This window comes from Castor canadensis, chromosome 17 (assembly GCF_047511655.1).
Source record: "Castor canadensis chromosome 17, mCasCan1.hap1v2, whole genome shotgun sequence".
Classification (NCBI taxonomy): Eukaryota; Metazoa; Chordata; class Mammalia; order Rodentia; family Castoridae; genus Castor; species Castor canadensis.
The window spans coordinates 2,518,543-2,537,217 of NC_133402.1; the positions used below are offsets into that span (position 1 = coordinate 2,518,543).

The 18,675-nt window shown below is 55.0% G+C and overlaps 1 protein-coding gene and 1 long non-coding RNA gene across 2 annotated transcripts; both read left to right on the top strand.

Moving 5' to 3' along the window:
- Positions 1 to 2,948: 2,948 nt before the first annotated feature.
- LOC141418493 (uncharacterized) lies at positions 2,949 to 4,706 on the top strand. Its single transcript, XR_012443138.1, has 4 exons — positions 2,949 to 3,135; positions 3,571 to 3,647; positions 3,867 to 3,899; positions 4,676 to 4,706. It is a non-coding gene; the product is annotated as an uncharacterized lncRNA (long non-coding RNA).
- Positions 4,707 to 5,085: 379 nt separating this feature from the next.
- On the top strand, positions 5,086 to 15,460 carry Grep1 (glycine rich extracellular protein 1). The gene is made up of 42 exons (XM_074059244.1): positions 5,086 to 5,162; positions 5,242 to 5,277; positions 5,521 to 5,550; positions 5,638 to 5,670; positions 5,760 to 5,819; positions 6,166 to 6,198; positions 6,290 to 6,343; positions 6,710 to 6,742; positions 7,030 to 7,059; positions 7,158 to 7,190; positions 7,282 to 7,341; positions 7,498 to 7,530; positions 7,997 to 8,026; positions 8,112 to 8,144; positions 8,243 to 8,284; positions 8,371 to 8,403; positions 9,218 to 9,250; positions 9,338 to 9,373; positions 9,781 to 9,816; positions 10,132 to 10,164; positions 10,247 to 10,300; positions 10,535 to 10,570; positions 10,691 to 10,723; positions 10,962 to 10,991; positions 11,072 to 11,104; positions 11,320 to 11,355; positions 11,753 to 11,785; positions 11,887 to 11,940; positions 12,064 to 12,096; positions 12,181 to 12,216; positions 12,318 to 12,350; positions 12,449 to 12,484; positions 12,783 to 12,914; positions 13,164 to 13,208; positions 13,507 to 13,548; positions 13,714 to 13,746; positions 14,181 to 14,243; positions 14,319 to 14,348; positions 14,571 to 14,666; positions 14,910 to 14,954; positions 15,047 to 15,100; positions 15,288 to 15,460. The coding sequence occupies exons 8-42, from the start codon at positions 6,724 to 6,726 to the stop codon at positions 15,311 to 15,313; spliced, it is 1,464 nt and encodes a 487-aa protein (XP_073915345.1). The 5' UTR covers positions 5,086 to 5,162; positions 5,242 to 5,277; positions 5,521 to 5,550; positions 5,638 to 5,670; positions 5,760 to 5,819; positions 6,166 to 6,198; positions 6,290 to 6,343; positions 6,710 to 6,723; the 3' UTR covers positions 15,314 to 15,460.
- The last annotated feature ends 3,215 nt before the right edge of the window (positions 15,461 to 18,675 follow it).

Here is an 18,675-nt window from a genome sequence, read left to right on the forward strand (position 1 = left end):
AGGGTCCAGAACACAGTTAGGGCCGAGTCTGTTTTTTATTTTGTTGTTGGTTTTTTGTTTGTTTGTACTCAGGTCCTCACACTTGGTGTTCTACACTTGAGTCACACTCTCCGCCCTCTTTTCTTTTGGTTATTTTTCAGGTAGAGTCGTTCTGTTGCCTGGGGCTGCCTCAGATCATAATCCACCTACCTCTGGCCTCCCAAGTAGCTGGGATGACAGGTGCGCACAACCATGCCTGGCTTGTAGACTGAGATGGGGGTCTTGATAATTTTGTTTGCACAGGCTGGCCTCGAACCACTACCCATCCTCCCGATCTCTGCCTCCCTAGTTGCTGGCATTACAGGTGTGAGCCACCACACCCAGCTGCTACTCTTTGTTTAACAGTAGCACCTCCTCATCTGTATGGTGTTTTGCAGTTTTCAAGGCAGCTGCCTAGGCCAAAAGGAGGAGAGGGGCCAGGAACCCCGGCGCCGCAGACAGCCATGCGCCCACAGGGTTCAGAACCAAAGCGTTTGGAGGAAACGGATTCTCTGGGTCCCACCTCTAAGTCCAGGGGAGAGCCGCGCGCGCCCCCGTGTGTCCCTTTGCCACAACAGCACCGCGGGCTTCCTGCGGGCACCTTCCAGGCTCATCGTGCACTCACCTTAATGGGGCACAAAAGCAAAAGGGTGACAAGAAGGGTGAGGAAATGAACTCAAATGGGACCGTGAGCGCTTCTAGGGACTTGCCACGTTCTATTTGGGTTACTTTTGTAAGTGTTTGTTGTATTGTACATTTACAGTTGGTATTTGCTTCTCTATGTCCGTTACACTTCACACTTGCATAGGATTTTAATGAACTGGCAGGCGGGTGGGGAGAGGGGTTAATAGAGATCAGCTTTGTACATCGTGAATGCCTGGGGGAGGCCTGGGAAAGCTCAGATCTGGTCTGGAGCTGCCCAGAGGGAGGTGGAGCAGGCAGAGCACCCTCGGAGCCAGGGCACAGCTGCGGCTGCAGAAGGTGTCTGTCAACAGGCGCCTGGCTGCCCCTCCAGCTGTCCTCCCAAATTCCCACCCTCGCAGGTGCTGCTGGGGTCAAGCAGCTGGCTGGGAATCCCTTCACATGGGCTGCACCATTTTAGGTAACACACTTCCTGGGCCTCTGTCCTGCACTTGCAACAGCTCAGCTGTAGCCCCTCAAAGTTGCTCTTCTGTTCAGAGACTGGGCCATGTCCCCTTCAAGACAGGGTGCGCGATAGCCCAGGCCAGGGTTCTGTCAGTCTTTTGCTGTCAGGCTGTCCCTGCTTGGGTAGAGTTGGGAGTGAGCTGAGAGGACCATCGGTGCTGGTGATATTGCAGTTCCTGAGCGACTGTCAAGTTGGCCTGAGGATCCTGGCTGCTGGCATTTTCCACAGGCTTATGCCAGCACCCAAACAGCCTGGCAGTGGCTAAGCAGGCGCTTAGACTGTATCTCCCGTGTGGCCCCTCTGAGTCTTCCTGTCTGCCTCATCCTGGCCAAGCCTCCCTTACACACTATGGGTGAGCTCTGTCTGCGTGTCTGAGTGTCTGGGGCTGCGAGGGGGTCCTTGGCTATCCCAGGTCTGAAGCAAACTGGCATAACTGGGCCTGCTTCCCAGAGGCATGCAGGATGACTGATAATAGGGGAGTAGACTTGGGGCCCCTTGAACTGCCTGGGTTCAGACTTGAGCCCCCCCATGTAGGAAGCATACCATCTGGGATAAATGCCTTCCCTCTCTGCCTCTGTCTCCCCACCTGTGAAATGAGGGTAAGTCCCAAGGGCTCCTCCCAAGAGATTCCTACTGTCATCACTTTGGTGGAGTGTGGACAGCCTCAGGGAGATCAGATTCCCGCCCGAGGTCCCCAGCCAGATCCAGCGAGCATTTGAACCTCTCCTCAACCCAGTACTCAGCCCACTAACCACCAGGTCACTCAGGTGACCTTAGTGAGGAGACCAGGGAACTGTGCTTGCTGACATGGGTCAAAGCAGGTGGCCTGGCAGGAAAGTCCTCCCCATCCCAGCTGTTCTGAAGTCTATAGACTGGTTGGCCTAGGGGCCACCCCTGAGTCTCTCCCAGCGGCCAATGGAAGGTCCAGCTTCCTCGATGCTGGGCAGGGCAGGAAGTGGGTATGCCAGGTGCGGGGCTGAGGGCACCCACAGTCAGCAACAGGGCCTCATGCAAAGGGGGACCACAGGTATAATTATGTGCCTGCCTGTGGGTATGAGGTGTGAGTGGAGGGGCCTCATGTCCAGGGAGCTGCAACAGTGGGGTGCAACCCAGGTTGGAGAGGAGGCAGGAGGGAAGTGAGGTACAGGGGTTGGCCTGTGAATGAGGAGCGCCTAGCATTAGTCCTATAGTCTGGTGGCAACTGGACTGGGTCTGGAAGTGTGGTGGGCTCAGGGTCCTCATACCAAGAAACCCCCACTGGCTCTCCCTCACTGCAGTCGCTCTCCATACTCCCATCCTGCCTGGCTGCCAGGCTTGGCAGGGTGACCTCCTCAGCCAGCAGTGCCAGGAGGTGCTGGCTGGGTGGGGGACAGACCAGCAGACAGACAGGGTGTGGGGCATTCTGGACTTGGGTCCAGGGACTGGGGGCTGAGTCAGTGCCATAAAAGTCAGCTTGGTGGGGTCCACAAACTCACTTTTGGGAGAGTGCTGGCGCCTGCTGTCCAGACAGACTCCTGAGGGGCCTCTCCTATCCATCCCCTGCTTGCTTCCCTGCCAGGCCCCCTGCACCTAGCCCAGCTCCAGGCTCCTCCACCCACCCTCAGGAGGGAGAGCTGCCCCTAGACCCTAGGCCCTGGTCTGCAGCTAGCCTCTACAATCCCGTCCCCAAATCTAGAGTCAGTGCATATACAGAGTTGAGGCAGCACAGGAAGGAGGGCCAGCCATGGGGGTCAGTCTACTGAACTTTCAAGATACAAAAGGACTCTTGGACAGATTGAGCACAAGGTGATCCTGAGGCAAGCCAATCCTCAGTTGGGGACAAAAAGTCTGGTTATCAGGATCAGACAGGATAGTCGCCTGGCTCTTGAGGACACCTCCTGCCTGTCAGACAGCTTCTGGTTCACTGTGGCTTCCCCTACATGGTCTGGAACACTCTGAGGCCTCTGCACTTCCCTGCTCTCTCCCTCCAGGTAACACAGTAACTTTCTGAGCTCTGTGCCAGCCATGCCCATGTTTCTGGCCTTTGCTCCCACTCTCCCCAGCTGTGTTTGGGCTGGGCCTAGGATGCCAACCTGTCCCTTGCCAACTGCTGGGGGGACATCTGAGCATTCCAGGCCTGGCGCCAGCTCCTGATCACTGACAGGGGTGGAGGAGCCCCGGGGGGTAGGCGGGCAGGTAGGGGACCTATCTGGGCTGTCAGCACCCATGATGGATGAGGAATAGGACAGGAAGGAGGGCCAGGGAGCCAGGCGCCTGCCTTGCTACAGAAGGAAATGGTGGACTGGCCTCCTGGGGTCTGCAGAAATAGCCTCTGCCCCTCACTGCTGGGGGGCCTGAGTGAGGGCCCCCACCTAGCAGGAATGTTTAAAGGCCTGAAAAGTTCTGAGCTCTCCCACTTCCCCCAGCATCATGGGCGCTTGGACCTTCCTCAAAGCCCTCTTCCTGCTCTGCCTGACTCCTGAGAGCCTGCAAGGTGGTGAGGGTGGGTGCTGGGAAAGAGCTGGGTGGCTGCTGGGACATGGGCATGGGCACGATGCTGGGGTTCCAGAGCCAGCAACAGTAGGGGGTGTAGGGAGCCTGGGCTGACAGGGAATTCAGACAAGGAGGACTTGGGGTCCCGGGGAACAGATGCCTGGGTCTGGGTCTTGGCCCCTCTCGCCTCCGGGGTCCTAGCCCTGAGTAGCACCCCTTTCTCTCCCAGGACTGCCCTCACTCCCTTCTGGCCTGGGAAAAGGTAAGCCTTCTCTGGGCACTGGGGTCAGGGTGTCTGGGAGCTCTCTGGGATTGACCCCATTGTTCTCTGGCTCTGGGACTCCAGACGTGGGGCCCAGGAGATGGTGGCATTCCTCCCTGTCTTCCCAGCAGGCAGTATTGTCAGTGGCTGGCTCAAGGTTAGGGAGCACAGATACCCTGTGACTGTGGAGATTTTTTTCCCTGAGAAGATGAAGCCCCTAGCGAAGGGTACTGGAACTGGTCCTGAAGGGAAGCAGGCTGTGGCAGGAGAGGAAGGGAGACATCTGGGCAGCAAGAAGAGGCAGGGCCTGAACATGGGACAGGAGCAGGGAACTAGGCCAGCTAGAGAGCCTGAGGTGCAGGGGGAGAGGGGAGAAGGGGCCTGAGACATGCAGTGGGGGAACAGAGGCCACTCTTCAGGCTCTGTGCCTCTAAGCTGCAGAAGGAAGGACATGCAGGGGAGAGGAGAGGGGTTGGGGTTTCTAGGAAGGGAAGGAAGTCCAAAGACCCTCAGAACTGGAGGGGAGAGGTGTATGCCCTGATGAAGAAGAGGGCAAAGCTCCCTAGCCCCACAAGGAGTACAGCTTGGACACTTTTTTCCATACCCAGAGACCCCCAGCTTTAGCACCACCTAGGCAGCCAGACCACTCCCCTGGCTCTGACCTTGTCCCTCCTGTGACCAGTGGGGAAACTGAGGTCCAGAGAACTAAGGAAGCATTCACATTTGCCCTCCTTGTCTCTCTCCTAAGTTGACCCCCTATCTCCCTGACTCCACAGACTTTGGGAGCCCAAATGGCTACAGATCAGGTAACGCTGGCTGAGGGGTGGGAAGAGCAAGCAGCATCCCAGCTCCTGCCCCTCTAGGCTCAATTTCTCATTTTCCCCATAGGTTACAGCCCTCCATCTGGGCTGGGAGCAGGTGAGGGCAGAAGGTGGGAGACTGAAGGAGGCAGGGCACTTCTGATCTTTCTCCCCAGTAAAGTAGGGGGAGCTGGGCCAAGGGAAGTGGAAGCAGGCAAGAAGTCACCTCAGAGACAAGTGGGGACAGAGCTAACTTCCATGTCCCCTGTGCTCCCTGGAAGGAAGGAGGGAAGTTTTTGCCCAGCTGATCTGAGCAGAATCCTTGAAGGTGGGAAGGTCCTGCTCACATGGCTATGGGTCCAGTGAGGGTTTCTGAGCAGCCCTTCAGCCAGGGCTCCTGGCTCACTCACCTGTTTCCTGTCTCTCCCCAGGCATGGGAGGGGTGCTAAACCTCAGAAGCCAGGTGAGTCCTGACCCAGCCCAGCTCTCTCTCTATATCCCCATCTTTTTCTCACAATCCTCATCTTGATCTCTTCCCCCAGGATTCGGCAATGGGAATGGGCTGGGAGCTCAACAAGGTACGAGTGAGGACTCTGGGGTGGAGGTGGGGGGGCAGATTCAGCATCCAGGGTGTCCTCTCCCTGTCTCTCAGGCCTCGGAGGGGAAGGGCAGGGCTGGTGAAAGATGGGGGAGTAGAGAATAGGGAGTCTCTCAGGTTTTCTGGTTTTTTACTTGGTCCAAAGAAGGGGTCCAGGGGTCCTGCACACCCAACTCAACTATGACCCCAAACCTCTCCAACTCGTCTCTCCCTCTCCCCACAGGCCCTCTGGCTCAGAATGGCTATGGAGCAGGTAAGGTGGAGCTAGAGAAGCCGGGAGCCAGGATTCTGGGGGCAGGGGTGACTCCTGAGACCTTTGGCTGAGCATCATCTCCTCCAGGTGTTGGAACAGGTGGAAAACCTCAGAAGCCAGGTGAGTCTCCCTCTGATCCTGCCTATCCCTCCCCACCTCCACACCCTTTCCTTACTCCTCCCTGATTCCCTGATGCCCTGTCTCCCCAGGGTTTGGGAACGGGAATGGACTGGGAGAAGGGGCCTTTCCAGGTGTTGCAGCTCAGCCAGGTGAGGTGGGGGAAGATGAAAAAGGAGGCCCCTGAGTCTTTGCCTGGTTCTGGGGATGTATGGCTTGGTCAGCATTACCAGGATCCTACCCTGGACTCTTCCAGGCTTTGGGAGGGGCAGAACATGTGGTTCAGGGGAGGGGTGGGCAGTAGGGGAGACATTAAGAGGCTCTGGTGTCAGAGTTGAAGAGAACAAGGGCACCCTGCCTCACTCCCATTTCACTTGGGCCCAGGTACAACCTGCCTCACCTCTCAGGCTCCTCTGCCCAGAATGGCTATGGAGCAGGGAGCCCAGAGAGGAGGCTGGGTCCCTGGGGTCCTCTAATCTGCTCCATCTTTCTCCCCAGGTTTTGGAGGGGGTGTGAAGCCCCAGAAACCAGGTGAGAGTCCACTGCATGTCTGTCTCTCTGTCTTTTTCCCTCTGAAGCTCCAGTCCCCTCCTTATTTTTCTCTTTGGCTCTGTCTTTCCAGGATATGGAACTGGACCAGGAGCTGGACCATTCTCAGGGGTGGGAGCCCAGGCAGGTGAGGACAATTGGAACCAGGACTGATTCTGGAGGAAGGACAAGGGCTCAGCCTCTCCATCACTTCCAAACTTGAGAGGGGGCAGGAAATCCCAAAGCAAGGAGCATAGAGAGGTCTGCCTTGCCATTTCTATCCATGTCCCCTAAACCTGCCTACCCCATGGCTTATAGCCCTCACCTATCTCCCCAGACTTTGAGGACAGAAATAGTTTGGATATCAGTACTTTTCCAGGGGTGGGAATCCTGCCAGGTAAGAGTGGCTGGGGCAGGGGCTACTGGGAAGGGTAAGTGAGGAGGGCTCAGGGTCCCCTCCCTCATTCTTAAGAGGAGGGGCTGGTTGGAGTCAATGTCAACCTCTTTCCCTCAGGACTGGGAGGGGGCATGAAACCTCAGAAGCCAGGTGAGGAGGGCCCTGCCTCTTTGCCCTTTCCCTGTCCCCATCTCTGCTACTGTTTGTATTATCCTCCCAGGGACCAGTCCCTTTCTTGGCCTCCTGATGCCACTCCTGTGTCTTGAGACATGGTGTCTGGCCTTGAGAGGGTCTTCCAGGCTACTCTCTGGGCATGCTCCCTGAGAGAAGAGCTGCTGGGGGCATGGGGCACAAAGGCCTAGACAGGAGCTGTCTAGACCACTATGGCCTGGCCTCACACGGGCCTGGCTCCAGCCTCTGCCTCTCTCTTCCCACAGCCCCTGCACCTCAGAATGGCCACGGACCAGGTAGGGCAGAGAAGGGCGAGAGCTGGGGGCAGGTACTAGTGTTTGGGGCTTCTAAGGACCTTGACTCTCTCCTCACCTGGTCCCTGTTTCTTTCTCAGGTACTGGAGGGGGTGTAAAACCTCAAAAGCCAGGTGAGCCCTGCCCTGTCCCAATGTTTCTGTCCACCCCTTCCTATACCACACACCTAGCCTGGCCTCCCCTTACTCTTTTCTGCTCTCTCAGGCTTTGGCAATGGGAATGGGATGGGAGCTGGGGCCTTCCCAGGAGTTGGATCCCAGCCAGGTGAGGGCACCTGGGCCAAGCTGGGGACCTGGTAATGAGGAAAAGGAGGATCTAGGGGAGGTCAGGGACTGGGAGGTCAGAAAAGTGATTTCTAGGAGGAGGACTTGAGGTTGTTTGGAGTCTGCATGTAGCTTAGCCTCTCTTGGTCTTCCCCAGGCTTGGGAGCTGGCATTAAGCCTCAGAAACCAGGTGAGTAGAGACCTGCTGTCCTCGTCCCCTTGGCTGCATCCCCACCTCTCGTGGCCTTGTCCTATCCCCAAGTCCTCCCCAAATCCTCTGCTTATGCCCTGCTTTCCTTCAGGATTTAGCAATGGAAACGGCCTGGGGGCCCAGCCAAGTGAGAGCATGGAGGGGCCCAGCCAAGTGAGAGCCAAGTGCAGCAGGGCTCTTAGGGGGTCACTCATTCAATCAATTTTCCCAAGTTCACCCCTGAGCCAGGCCTGACTGAGCCTTGTATGGACACTGTGCAGGTCAAGCTCACCCTTACTTAGACTCATTAGCTCAGCCCACAGGTCAAGAACCAAAAGTCCAGTTGTAGGCCTGAGTGAGAAATGGGAGGGAAATCACAAGACTGAAGAGCAGAATGGAGAGGGCCCTGACCATATCTCAACCGCAGCGCGTCCAGATTTCTTATGTCTACCCCGCCCCCAATCAGGTTCTGCAGCTCCGAATGGCTTTGGAGCAGGTAACAAGGAGGTGGGGATCCCAGGACCGAGTTTCTAGGGGGAGCCCAGAGATGAGGGACCCTTACCTGTTCATGTCTCCCTCAGGTTTTGGAGGGGGCAGAAAACCCCAGAAACCAGGTGAGGCCCTCGCTGCACCTGTCTCTATCTTACTTTATCTGCCTGTAAGCCTCCCAGGTCCCAGGTCTCCCTTTATTCAACTTTTGATGTCTCTCCAGGACTTGGGAATGGGAATGGACCAGGAGTTGGAGCCCAGCCAGGTGAGGCCCTGGGGTTCTGGGAATATGAGGGTTTCTGCAGGTGGAGGTGTTGATGTGGGGGCTTGACAGTCTCGCCTCTTCCCCAGGTCTTGGGGGAGGATTAATGCCCCAGAAACCAGGTGAGATCTACCTGCTTGCCTCTCAACTTGGTCTCACATAGCATTCATTCGACAAACCAATCCATGGACCAGTTCTGGGTCAGCCAGTGCTGGAGACCAGCCCTCCCAGAGCCCAGGGCCTGCTAGGAAAGTATATAAAACAGCATTGTACAGGGCCAATGTTACCCATGAGAGACACCCAAGGGTGTTGAAGAAAGGCCTGTAGAAAGAGGGTACAAACTCTAGATATGGCTTGTGGACCCAGAAGCATTTTGTATGTGTGTGTTTGTGTGTGTGTTTTGAGACAGGGTCTTGCTATGTAGCCCAGGTTGGCCTCAAACTTGAGATCCTTCTGCCTCAGCCTCCTGAGTTTATAGGCGTGTGCTACTATGTCTGGCCAGGAGCTAGTGCTTGAAGAGGAAGGAGGCCATCTTTCTGACTGGTTGTGAAACCCAAGGACCCAGGCAGCTAGATATGGGCACCCAGGGTTTCAGAGGGGTTGAACCCAAAAGGGAGTTTGAGAGTCCATCACAGAAGACTGTGGACTGTCACCTTCCAAGGGTTAAGTAGAAGAAAGGGATCCAGCAAAGGGCCTAAGAAGCAGCAGGGAAGAGGGAAGGCCAGAAAATAAGGGGTCACCAGATCCACAGTGCCTGGGGTAGAGGGGGCTGAGGTTCAGGAAGGATAATGGTCAATAGTGCACTTAGGATTTGACTACTCAGAGGCCACCAGCATCTCAAAACAGCTATGGACCAAGTAGGGGCAGAGCTGGGGTTCTTGGGAGGCCAGAGATGGGAACTCCAGGTCCCTCACCTGCTCCCTGTCTTTCCTCCAGGCTCTGGAGGGAGTATGAAGTCCCAGAAGACAGGTGAGCCCTGCCCTGGCCTGACTCTGCCTCCTCCAACCCTGAGCTCCTTCCCCATTCGCACACACCCCCATCCTTCTGTACCCCCAGGACTTGGGCATGGGAATGGACTGGGAGTCCAGCCAGGTAAAGGTGGGGTCTGGGAGTCTGGATGTGCACAGCACCCCCCACCATGGCCTCAGAGTGGAAGGGTTGGCGAGTGAGGAGGAGGCTTGGGCCTAGTTTCTGGCATGTCCCTGAAGTGGGGGTCATGGGCCCTTTGCTCCCAGTTCATCTCTCCCTTCCCTGAAGGCCCCCCCAGCTCAGCATGGCTTCAGAGCAGGTACAGAGGGGTTGTGAGAGCAGGATGCTGGGGTTGTGGGTTGTCTCTAGGGGCATTCCAGGTACCTCATCTGTTCCCCATTATCCCGCTAGACTTTGGAGGGGGCATGAAACCTCAGAAGGCAGGAGAGACTCACTTCTGCATATGACTACCTCCCCCAAAGTTCAGAGTGCCCGTCCCCTCTCATCCTCACCTCCATCTGTCTCCTCAGGGCTCGGGAATGGAAATGGGCTGGGAGCCCAGTCAGGTGAGAGGGAGAATCTGGGGAAGTTCTGTACCTGGGGTAGCATCCTTCAGTGCTCCCCTCTCAGGCCCCAGAGGGGCAGAATTGGTGAAAAATTGATGGGTGCTGGGAGGAAGCCTCTAGAGTTTCTGGCTCTGTCCAAGAGGGGTGACCTTCACCTCCACCTCAGCTGAATCCCAGATCCACCTGCTTTCCTCTCCACACAGGCCTGGCAGCCTGGAATGGGTTTGGAGTAGATAGGGGCAGGGAGTAGGAAGGGCTGGGGAGACCTTGAGATGGGGCCCCTGGGGCCGCACCTGCTGTGCATATCTCCTGCAGGCTTTGCAGGAGGTGTGAAACCCCAGAAGCCAGGTGAGTCCTGCCTGGTTTTGTCTGTCTGGCCATGTACCGTGGAAGCCATAAGCACCCCGCCATGCCTTCCTCCTCTCTCCAGGGTATGGTAACGGGCTGGAAGATGAGGCCTTCCCTGGTAGAGGAGCCAAGCCAGGTGAGGACACCTGGATCACGGTGAGGGCAGGGACCAGGAGGGAGAGCCTGCTTGAGTAATGGGCAGGTGGGTGGCCCAGCCTGGGGCTCAACTTCTGTCTCCATAGGCCTGGGAGAGGGATGAAGCCTCAGACAAGTGAGGGGAGAGTCATCTTATGCAGAGAGAGCCATCTCTGAGGCTGCTTCTTCCTGACTCTCCCACTCCATCTCCACACCCACCCTTTTCTTTTTACAGGACACGGTAATGGAAATGGATTGGGAGCCCAACCAGGTGTGTGCTGCTGGGAGGTGGGACAGGTGGGGAGAAGGGCTGTAGAGAGGGTCTCCAGGTTGGATTTTAGGGGTTGCAGAGAGGTTGGCTAGAGTTATGGCATCCTCTGTTTCTCTCCAGGCCTTGGAGTGGGCATGAAGCCTCAGAAGCCAGGTGAGAGGACAGCCTGCATCCCTTCTTGGTCTCTTTCCTCACTGCTGTTAGTCACTAAGTGCATGGAGTAGGGTCTGTGCCTGACTGAGAAGAGCAGCAGCCCCTGTGACCTGAATGAAAAGAAGTCTGTAGGGAGACCAAAGACCATGGGGAGAGAAAGTAGGGGACACTAAGGAACCCCTAGTCCCAGCCTCTTAACTTCCAACCCAGCTGAAACACCCTCCCCGTTCTCCCACAGGCCCTACAGCTCAAAACGGCTATGGACCAGGTAGGAGCAGAACTGGGGTTCTGGGGATGCCCAGAGGTGGGGTCCCCTAGGCCTCTACCTGCTCCCTGTCTTTTGTCCAGGCTATGGAGGAGGCGTGAAGCTCCAGAAGCCAGGTGAGTCCTGCTCTAGCCTGCCTCTGGGGAGACAGAGTGGGGTTGGGGGTGAAGAGAAGTGATGAGGGTGTCAAGAGGAAAGGCTTACCTGACTTCTGGGGCTTCACACTCTCCTCAATGCCTAGAGAACAGATGAAGAGCAGGTGAGGGGCCCAGGATGCCCTAACCTGAGCTGCCCATTCCTCATTCACACCCAGCTCTCTCTATGTCCCCAGGATTCGGGAATGGTAATGGACTGGGAGCCCAGCCAGGTGAGAGGGGTTCATGCTGGGTGTCCTATCACTGTCCATGATAAGGATAGGTCCAGGTACCTCCAGAGGGCCCTCCTCCCCTATCTTAGCTGGGGGTCTAACCCTCCTTCCACCCCCAGCTCAGAATGGCAATGAACAGGTATTGGCTTGGGAGTGGCTGGGAGTATAGAAAGGAGGGGGGAGATGCAGCCTTACCCTAGTTCCTGTCTGAGCCCCCCACACCAGCTAAAGGGCCTTGCTACCCTTCAGCCTCTCCCCTACCTGGCTCTGCGGTTCCCATCAGCTATGGACCAGGTAGAGCAGGATTGGGCTCTGGGGGCCAGGTGCCAGGGATCAGAGGAGAGGCTTGTGGTATGGGCATCCTGGGCACCTCACCTGCTCTTCATCCCTTCTCTAGGCTTTGAGGAGAGTATGAAGCCCCAGAAGTCAGGTAAGCCCTTCCTCTTGACACTGTCCTCACTTCTCTCCACCCCAGAAACTGACTATTGCCTGCACCGCCCCTTCACCCCCAACCCTACTCTATCTCCCCAGGGTTCAGAAATGGACTGGGAGCTGGAGCCTTCCCAGGCCAAGGGGCCCAGCAAGGTGAGGGGGCATGGGCTGTAGGGGGAGGAGAAGGGGGGACAGGGCACCATGGAGCAAAGTTGGATCTGGGGAGGGGCAGGGTGGAGCTTGCCTGTCCATCATTCCCTGTCTGTCTTCTCCCAGGCCTGGGAGGGGGCGTGAAACCTCCGAAGCCAGGTGAGTTCATCTCTGTCTATCTTCCTACCTTCCTTATGTTTCTCCTAAGTCAGTGCCTGCCCTACGGCCTGCTCTCCCTTCCAGGGTACATGCCAGGGAATGGGCTGGGACTCCCACCTGGTAAGTGCAGGAGGACTTCCTGGGGGAAAGGAAGGGTGGGAAGGTTTGCTTCTAGAGTAGGGGTAGGTTGATTCTGATAAGGCCTCTCTGTCTCCTTCCAGGCCTAGGAGGAGGTTTGAAACCTTCAAAGACAAGTAAGTGAGGGGACCCCCATCCCTGCTCTGCACCAACCCTGCCTCTCCTTCAGACCCCACCCCATCCTGTCCCTCACTTCCTTGCTTTTCTTTTCCAGGATACACCAATGGAAATGGGCTGGTGGCCCAGCCAGGTGAGGCCACTGGCACTAGGTGTGGAATCCAGGAGGGAGGAGGAGGGTGTGGCTGGAAATGGAGGGGCTGGGTGGGCAGACAGCAGGAGCCCCTCACCTGCCTGGGTCACTTTGTCCTGGGAGCAGTTGTGGCCATGGAAACCTGTCCTGCCTGGCAAATGGCCCTTCGGATGTCCTGTGTGCCCTAGAAGCGACTCCCCGTAGGCTGTAGCCTGGCCTGGCCCAGGCCTCTTGGGCTTCCTGAGGTGGGGAGCTGCCTGGAGCTCACTCATAGTCCTTTGCCTTCCTCTCCATTCAGGGCTCTGCAATGTGGGGGTTGTTCCCCTGCTACTCCCCAGGCCTCCCACTTCAGAGGCCCCCTCTGATAAAGGGGGTGGCTGGGGCCTGAAATCTCAGCCTCCTCCCCCAGTGCAAAATGACAATATCCCAGGTCAGTGTGGAATGGAGGTTTGGGAGGAGGGCACTGGGAGGGCCTGGGCCTGGCTCCCATATCCTGCTCTGCTATGTTGTCTGACACTGAGGCTGAGGGCAGTCACTTGTCACTGTGAATCAGTTGAGGAAAAGGGTGGACTCTGGCCCAGAGAACTCAGGGGCTCTCATGTATGGTGGCTCCCATGGCAGGGTGCATTCTTTCAAGCGCTGTTCTGGGCTCACTCCTGCCCCCCAACTTTCTTCCTAGCACCAACCCTAGCTGTCCAGTGGGGACTGAAACCTCAGAAAGCAGGTACGAGTGTGTGTGCTCCCAAGTCATACATCTCAGAGGGTCAAACCTTCAACAATCCCTGTGTCCATGCCAGATCAGAGTCCCTGCTCCATCACCCTTGTTCCAGGGCTGCCCCAGCTGCTCCAGCACCCTAAGGCCAAGAAGATCCTCCCAGAATCTACCTTCAATCTTTCTTGCTGCTTCCCCCATGGATAGGGACAGTCCCTTCTTCCTCCTCGGAGTCCCCTAGGACCCTAACTGGCTCCCAAGAAGTTGGGGGAAAGTCCCCATCCTTCACCAACTTCCACCCTCTTCACAGGTTACCAGCCTGCCAATGGCTATGGAACAGGAGTAGAACTGGGTGAGGAGACTGTGTTTCTCCCTGCCATCTCTCCTTCACTCCCGTCCTCTCCGCTTCCCTTCTTCCCTCCTTTTTCCTCTTACCTCCCCCTCCTGCCTCCACCCACCCAGGAAGATGGGGGCCATGGTGAAGCCATCTATGACCACAGCTTCTCCTCTCTCCCAGGCTTTGGTGGTGGCTTCAAGCTGCAGAAAGTTGGTGAGCCCTCCTATGTGCCCACCTTGAGTGCAAGCTGGCATCTTGGTCATGGCGAGCCCTTTTTTATTCTTGTCTCTTGTGTCTTTGTCTGTTTGTTTATTCACTCAATACATATTTGCTACCCTCTCAGCCATTATGTTAGGTGGCCAGAACCAGATACAAACTTACCTAAGGTGAAGATAGAGGGATAGTCTGAGGCAAATGGAAAGAAAGAGCAGGTTTGGAAGTTGCCCAGAAGGGAAGCCACAGAAAGCTTCCTGGAGGTTGTACCAGTTAGTTGGATGAGGCAGGTAGGACTGATCCAGGCAGATGGAGCAGCCAACTCAATAGGCACCTTCAAAGTCACCTCTGAGTTGTGAGTCAGTATGTCTATATTTTAACACAGGAGCAGGTCACCTGGCCACCACTGCCCCTTTCCAATCTCTCTCTGGCAGGTTTTGGCTATGGGAATGGAGCTCTGGGAGCTGGAGTCTTCCCTGAGGAGCACCCACAGCCAGGTACCTTGGGTGCTGGGGTGGGAACCAGGAGGCTAGGTCAGGGCTGTCACACTTCTGACCTTCTTCCTCCTCCAGGGTTCCCTGGGGTCAATGGCTTTAGGAATGGTGAGTCAGACTCAGGGAACAAGATGTAGCAATTGAGGAGAAGGGACATAGCCAGGGGTTGGGCAGGAATAGCTGGGCATGGGGAGGAGGATCTTGGGTACCCCCAAAGTAGCAGCTCTGGGGTGGGGTCTCTGAGGCCCTAGGGGAGGGCAGGTGCCTCCTGAGTGTCCAGCTCTGGGGTGGGGAGGGAGCAGGGAGGCCCACGCCAGCTCTCCTCCACAGGTCAGCCCATGCAGTCCTCTCCCTGGCCAGTTCTCCAGCCCTGGGGGGCTGGTATCAAGCCAGGATACAGATATGCAGGGCTTGGGAGCCAGCAAGGTAAATGGGGTGTATGTAGGAGACTGTGGATGGCTGGGATGGCATCAGTCCCTGAGCCTAGGCCCACACACGGCCTGTAGAAATGGAGAAGGGCAGCAGTCCTGGTGGAAGGAATGGAGTGAGGAAGGCAGAAGGGAATAGGCAGGAAAGGGTGGGCTAGAGGAGAGGCTCTGGGGGGCCCTGAGCACGGCCTGGATGGAAGGACAGGACCGTGGGACTCAGTTCTTCCTTCCTTCTCCTCAGGGCGCTATGGGCAGCTGAGACCAGAGCTGAGCAGGGGGCCTTTTGGTAAGTGGAGGCCTGCCAAAGTCTGGGGTGAAGTTGGGTGGGCAGAAGTCCTCTGATGGCCCCCTGGCTCCGGCTTGTTGTCTGTGTTGTAGGTGACCCTGAGGTGAAGCCAGGCACCATTGACCAGCTGGGAAATGGTTATGAAGGTGAGAGGAGCCACCGAAGCCCACACGCTTCACCCCGGACCCACCATTGTCCCCGTCCAGCTGCAGTGGGGTTGCCCCAGCCCTTGGGTGGGATAGCAGGCTCTCAGGCACTCAGACTGCTGAGTGTGACCTCAGAGACCTTACCAGGACTCTGCTCCTCCCTAATCCTTACTCTGCCTCTTCCTAGGCCTCTGCTCTCTTGGGAAATGCTGAGCACTGGGGCCCATCCCCTGCTCATTCAGAGGGCCTCTGCATCAGAGCCTGGCCTGCAGGGCAAGGAAGGCAGAACCTTGGGACTTAGCCTCTGGTGTTGCCTGGCCTGGTCTCCTTCCTTCTAAAGCATTAATAAATACCAGTGTGCTTCCCTGTTTGCTTCTGTGTGCTTCCCTGTTTCCCTCCATGGGGACCACTGACCGGAGTGAGGGTGGCAGGAGTTGGTAGCCACCACACAGCACCTCATTCACTCATTCAACAAACACCAAATGTGGCTATGTGCCAGGTGCCATGGAAAACACTAAGAATGAAACAGATGCAACAAGGGCAGGTGGAGTGGCTGCCTAGCCTACCAAGCATGAGGCCCTGAGTTCAAACCCCAGTGCTGCCAATAAATAAATAAATAAATAAAACAGATGTAATGCCTGCCTTCAGTGAGGGGCGTCACTGTCACAGCTAGTGGGGGACTATACTCAAGTTAAGGAGCTTGTGCATGAAAAAGAACATTTCATAACCTGTGTTTTAGTTTATAATCAATTTATCAAATTTATTAAAATGTCATTTTACTTGAGTCTTACAGATGCCATCAAATGCAGTTGTATTGAGAGTAGGGTGTGTGGCTCACAGACAAAACGCCTGTCTTGCAAGCACAAGGCACACAGTTCAATCCCCTGTACAACAACCAAAATTAAAAAAAAAAAAAAGAAGAAGAAAAGAAAAAGATGTCATTGTATTGACTAACAATTTGGGTGTAAACCTCATTTTCACATTCTTTTGCAGCACTGGGGACTGAACCCAGGGTTCTCCTCCCCCACCCCCATCCCCATGTAACTCAGGTTGGCCTTGAATTGACACTCCCATCCTAGCCTCTTGAGTACTGGGATTACAGGCATGCACCACAATGCCTGGCTCTTGATTCTCTCTCTCTCTCTCTCTCTCTCTCTCTCTCTCTCTCTCTCTTTCATCATATGAACCATTAGTTCTTTGAAGGCACAATTTCAGGACACTAAAATATCAATTACACTAGGTCATTGTTTCAGTTTCTTAACAATTAATATTTATATAATCCATTAAGATTTATAAAACTTGATTCTCTTAATGGAATAGGGGCACACATCCAACAGGCAACATCAATAGACAATTTCTTCTGAAGCACTTAACAGCTCCTGGAAATGAACAAATCAGACATTTACTCTATCAGGTTGTGGAACTCTTCTAAACATTTAAAAGAGCCAGTTACTAATTCTGTATTAGTGCCAGCTGTGGTGGTTCATGCCTGTAATCCCAGCTACTTGGGAAGTGAAGGCCAGAGGATCTCAATCTGGAGGCCAGCACAGGCAAAGTTAGTGAAACATTATCTTAAAAACAAAAAACAAACAGCCAAGTGCCAAGGGCTCATGCCTATAATCCTAGCTACTTGGGAGGCAGAGATCAGAAGGATCAAAGCGAACCAGGGCAAATAGTTCATGAGACCCTATCTCCAAAATACTTAACACAAAGCAGGGCTAGCAGAGTGGCTCAAGCGGTAGAGTGTATGCCTAGCAAACGTGAGGCCCTGAGTTTACTCCTGGGGAAAAACAACAACGAAAAGGACTGGGGGTGCAGCACAAGTGACAGACCACTTGCTTGGGTTCAATCCCCAGTATGGAGAATAATCGTAATCATAACCTCCACCATTATCCTGGATCAGATGGTGCTACCAGATCACTTCATTTCTTCCTCTGCTCATTGCAAATGTGGAAGCACTCCCAGGAAGAGTCCAGAATGGAGGCTGTGCAATTGGTAACTCACCAAATCTCTCAACTTTGACTCAGAGACTACCCAGGCCCAAGACCAGTCTCTGAACCTTCGGGTTTTGAGCTGAGCCCTTCCAAACTCACACCTCTTCTTGCAGTCTGGTTTTAAATGCAGAAGGTCAAATTGGATGGAGCTGGTGGAATCTAGCAATCCTGACTGAGGAAGTCCATTTTTTTTTTTTTTTGGTGTTACTGGGGGTTGAACTCAGGGCCTTACACTTGCTAGGCAAGCGCTTTACCACTTGAGCCACTGTGCAGACCTTCTGCTTATGTTATTATAGCTCAGTTTATGAAAATGGGATTTGGGCGTAGACCAAAGCCTCACCACAGTATGCCCAAGATTTTGGGTTGATCAGCATTTAATAACTACTGTAAACATTATTGGGTTTCTAGCCTGGTTTCTCTTAGCCTACCTCATATAATTTGCTCTGCGTGAGAACCATAGGCTTTTGTTTTTGCACAGAATTGACGATTCTGTAAACGGGGGCTGGCAGAGTGGCAAAATGTGTATAAATGGTCTTGTCTCCTCCTGCCCCAAAGTATGAAATAAATCACATTCCGAGGCTTTTCTCTTTACTGGAGAATAGGATTATGGACTAACAGCACCTACTCACAGTGGCCACCAATAAATGAGGACAATGGATGATAGTCTTTTATTTTATTTACTCTTTTATTTTTTGCGGTACTGGGGTTTGAACTCAGGGCACCTTGAGCCACTCCCCCAGCCCTTTTTTGTGAAGGGTTTTTTTTGAGACAGGATCTCTCGGACTATTTGCCTGGACTGCCTTCGAACCGTGATCCTCCTGATCTCTGCCTCCTGAGTCGCTAGGATTAGAGGCGTGAGCCACCAGCGCCTGCCTTATATTTTTTTCGCCAGTGCTGTATGGGATTGAACCCAGAGCCTGTCACACGCTAAGAAGGCACTAATTAAATTTTCTATATTCCATTTATTGATCGTTTTCTTTCTTCTTTTCTTCCTGAGTCTCACGCATCTGTCATTTATAATCCTTAGGAACTTTAACACAAGTGCTGCATACTGTCCACAAGCTTTGCTTTCAAATTGTGGTACCTTTTCTATAAGATTCTTTTACAGAAACTTTGACTGCTTACGGAGGAGAATCATTCCGGAGTCCCTATGGGCGATGGAGCAGCCCAGAGGATCTTCAGGCCAGATGGTGGCGCACACTGCGCGTGTACGCAGACCAGGATGCGGGCAGAGACTGTGGCACCGCCAGGCATGGTGATTGGTTGAGACGAGAAGATGAGTTTGACTTGACGTCTCTCATTGGCTGCCAAGGGTAGCTCGTGCCAGCCGGCGGGAGGCAGCAAGCGCACCGGCCCCTGATTGGCTGAAGTGCTGCGGCAGGCGTCTCCAATTGGCTGGGCCGGCGTGGCGCGTGGCCATCGCTCCGGAGAACGAAGCCGCAGCGGGTTGTGTGCGCGGGGCCCTGGAGTGGCTGACAAGCTGGCGATGCGGTTGCCCCGCTCCCGTTCGCACCCACGGTTCTCCGGCTCCCGCGTCCACTCTCGGCTAGGCCGGGCCCGCGCGTCACTGTCGCCCACCCC

What these genes read in the sequence shown, in the direction of transcription:
- Grep1 (XM_074059244.1), top strand. An exon ending in TGGACTGGGAGCCCAGCCAG is followed by an intron (nt 11,356 to 11,752) that starts GTGAGAGGGGTT and finishes TCCCTTCTCTAG; the next exon opens with GCTTTGAGGAGAGTATGAAG. An exon ending in TGGAACAGGAGTAGAACTGG is followed by an intron (nt 13,549 to 13,713) that starts GTGAGGAGACTG and finishes CCTCTCTCCCAG; the next exon opens with GCTTTGGTGGTGGCTTCAAG.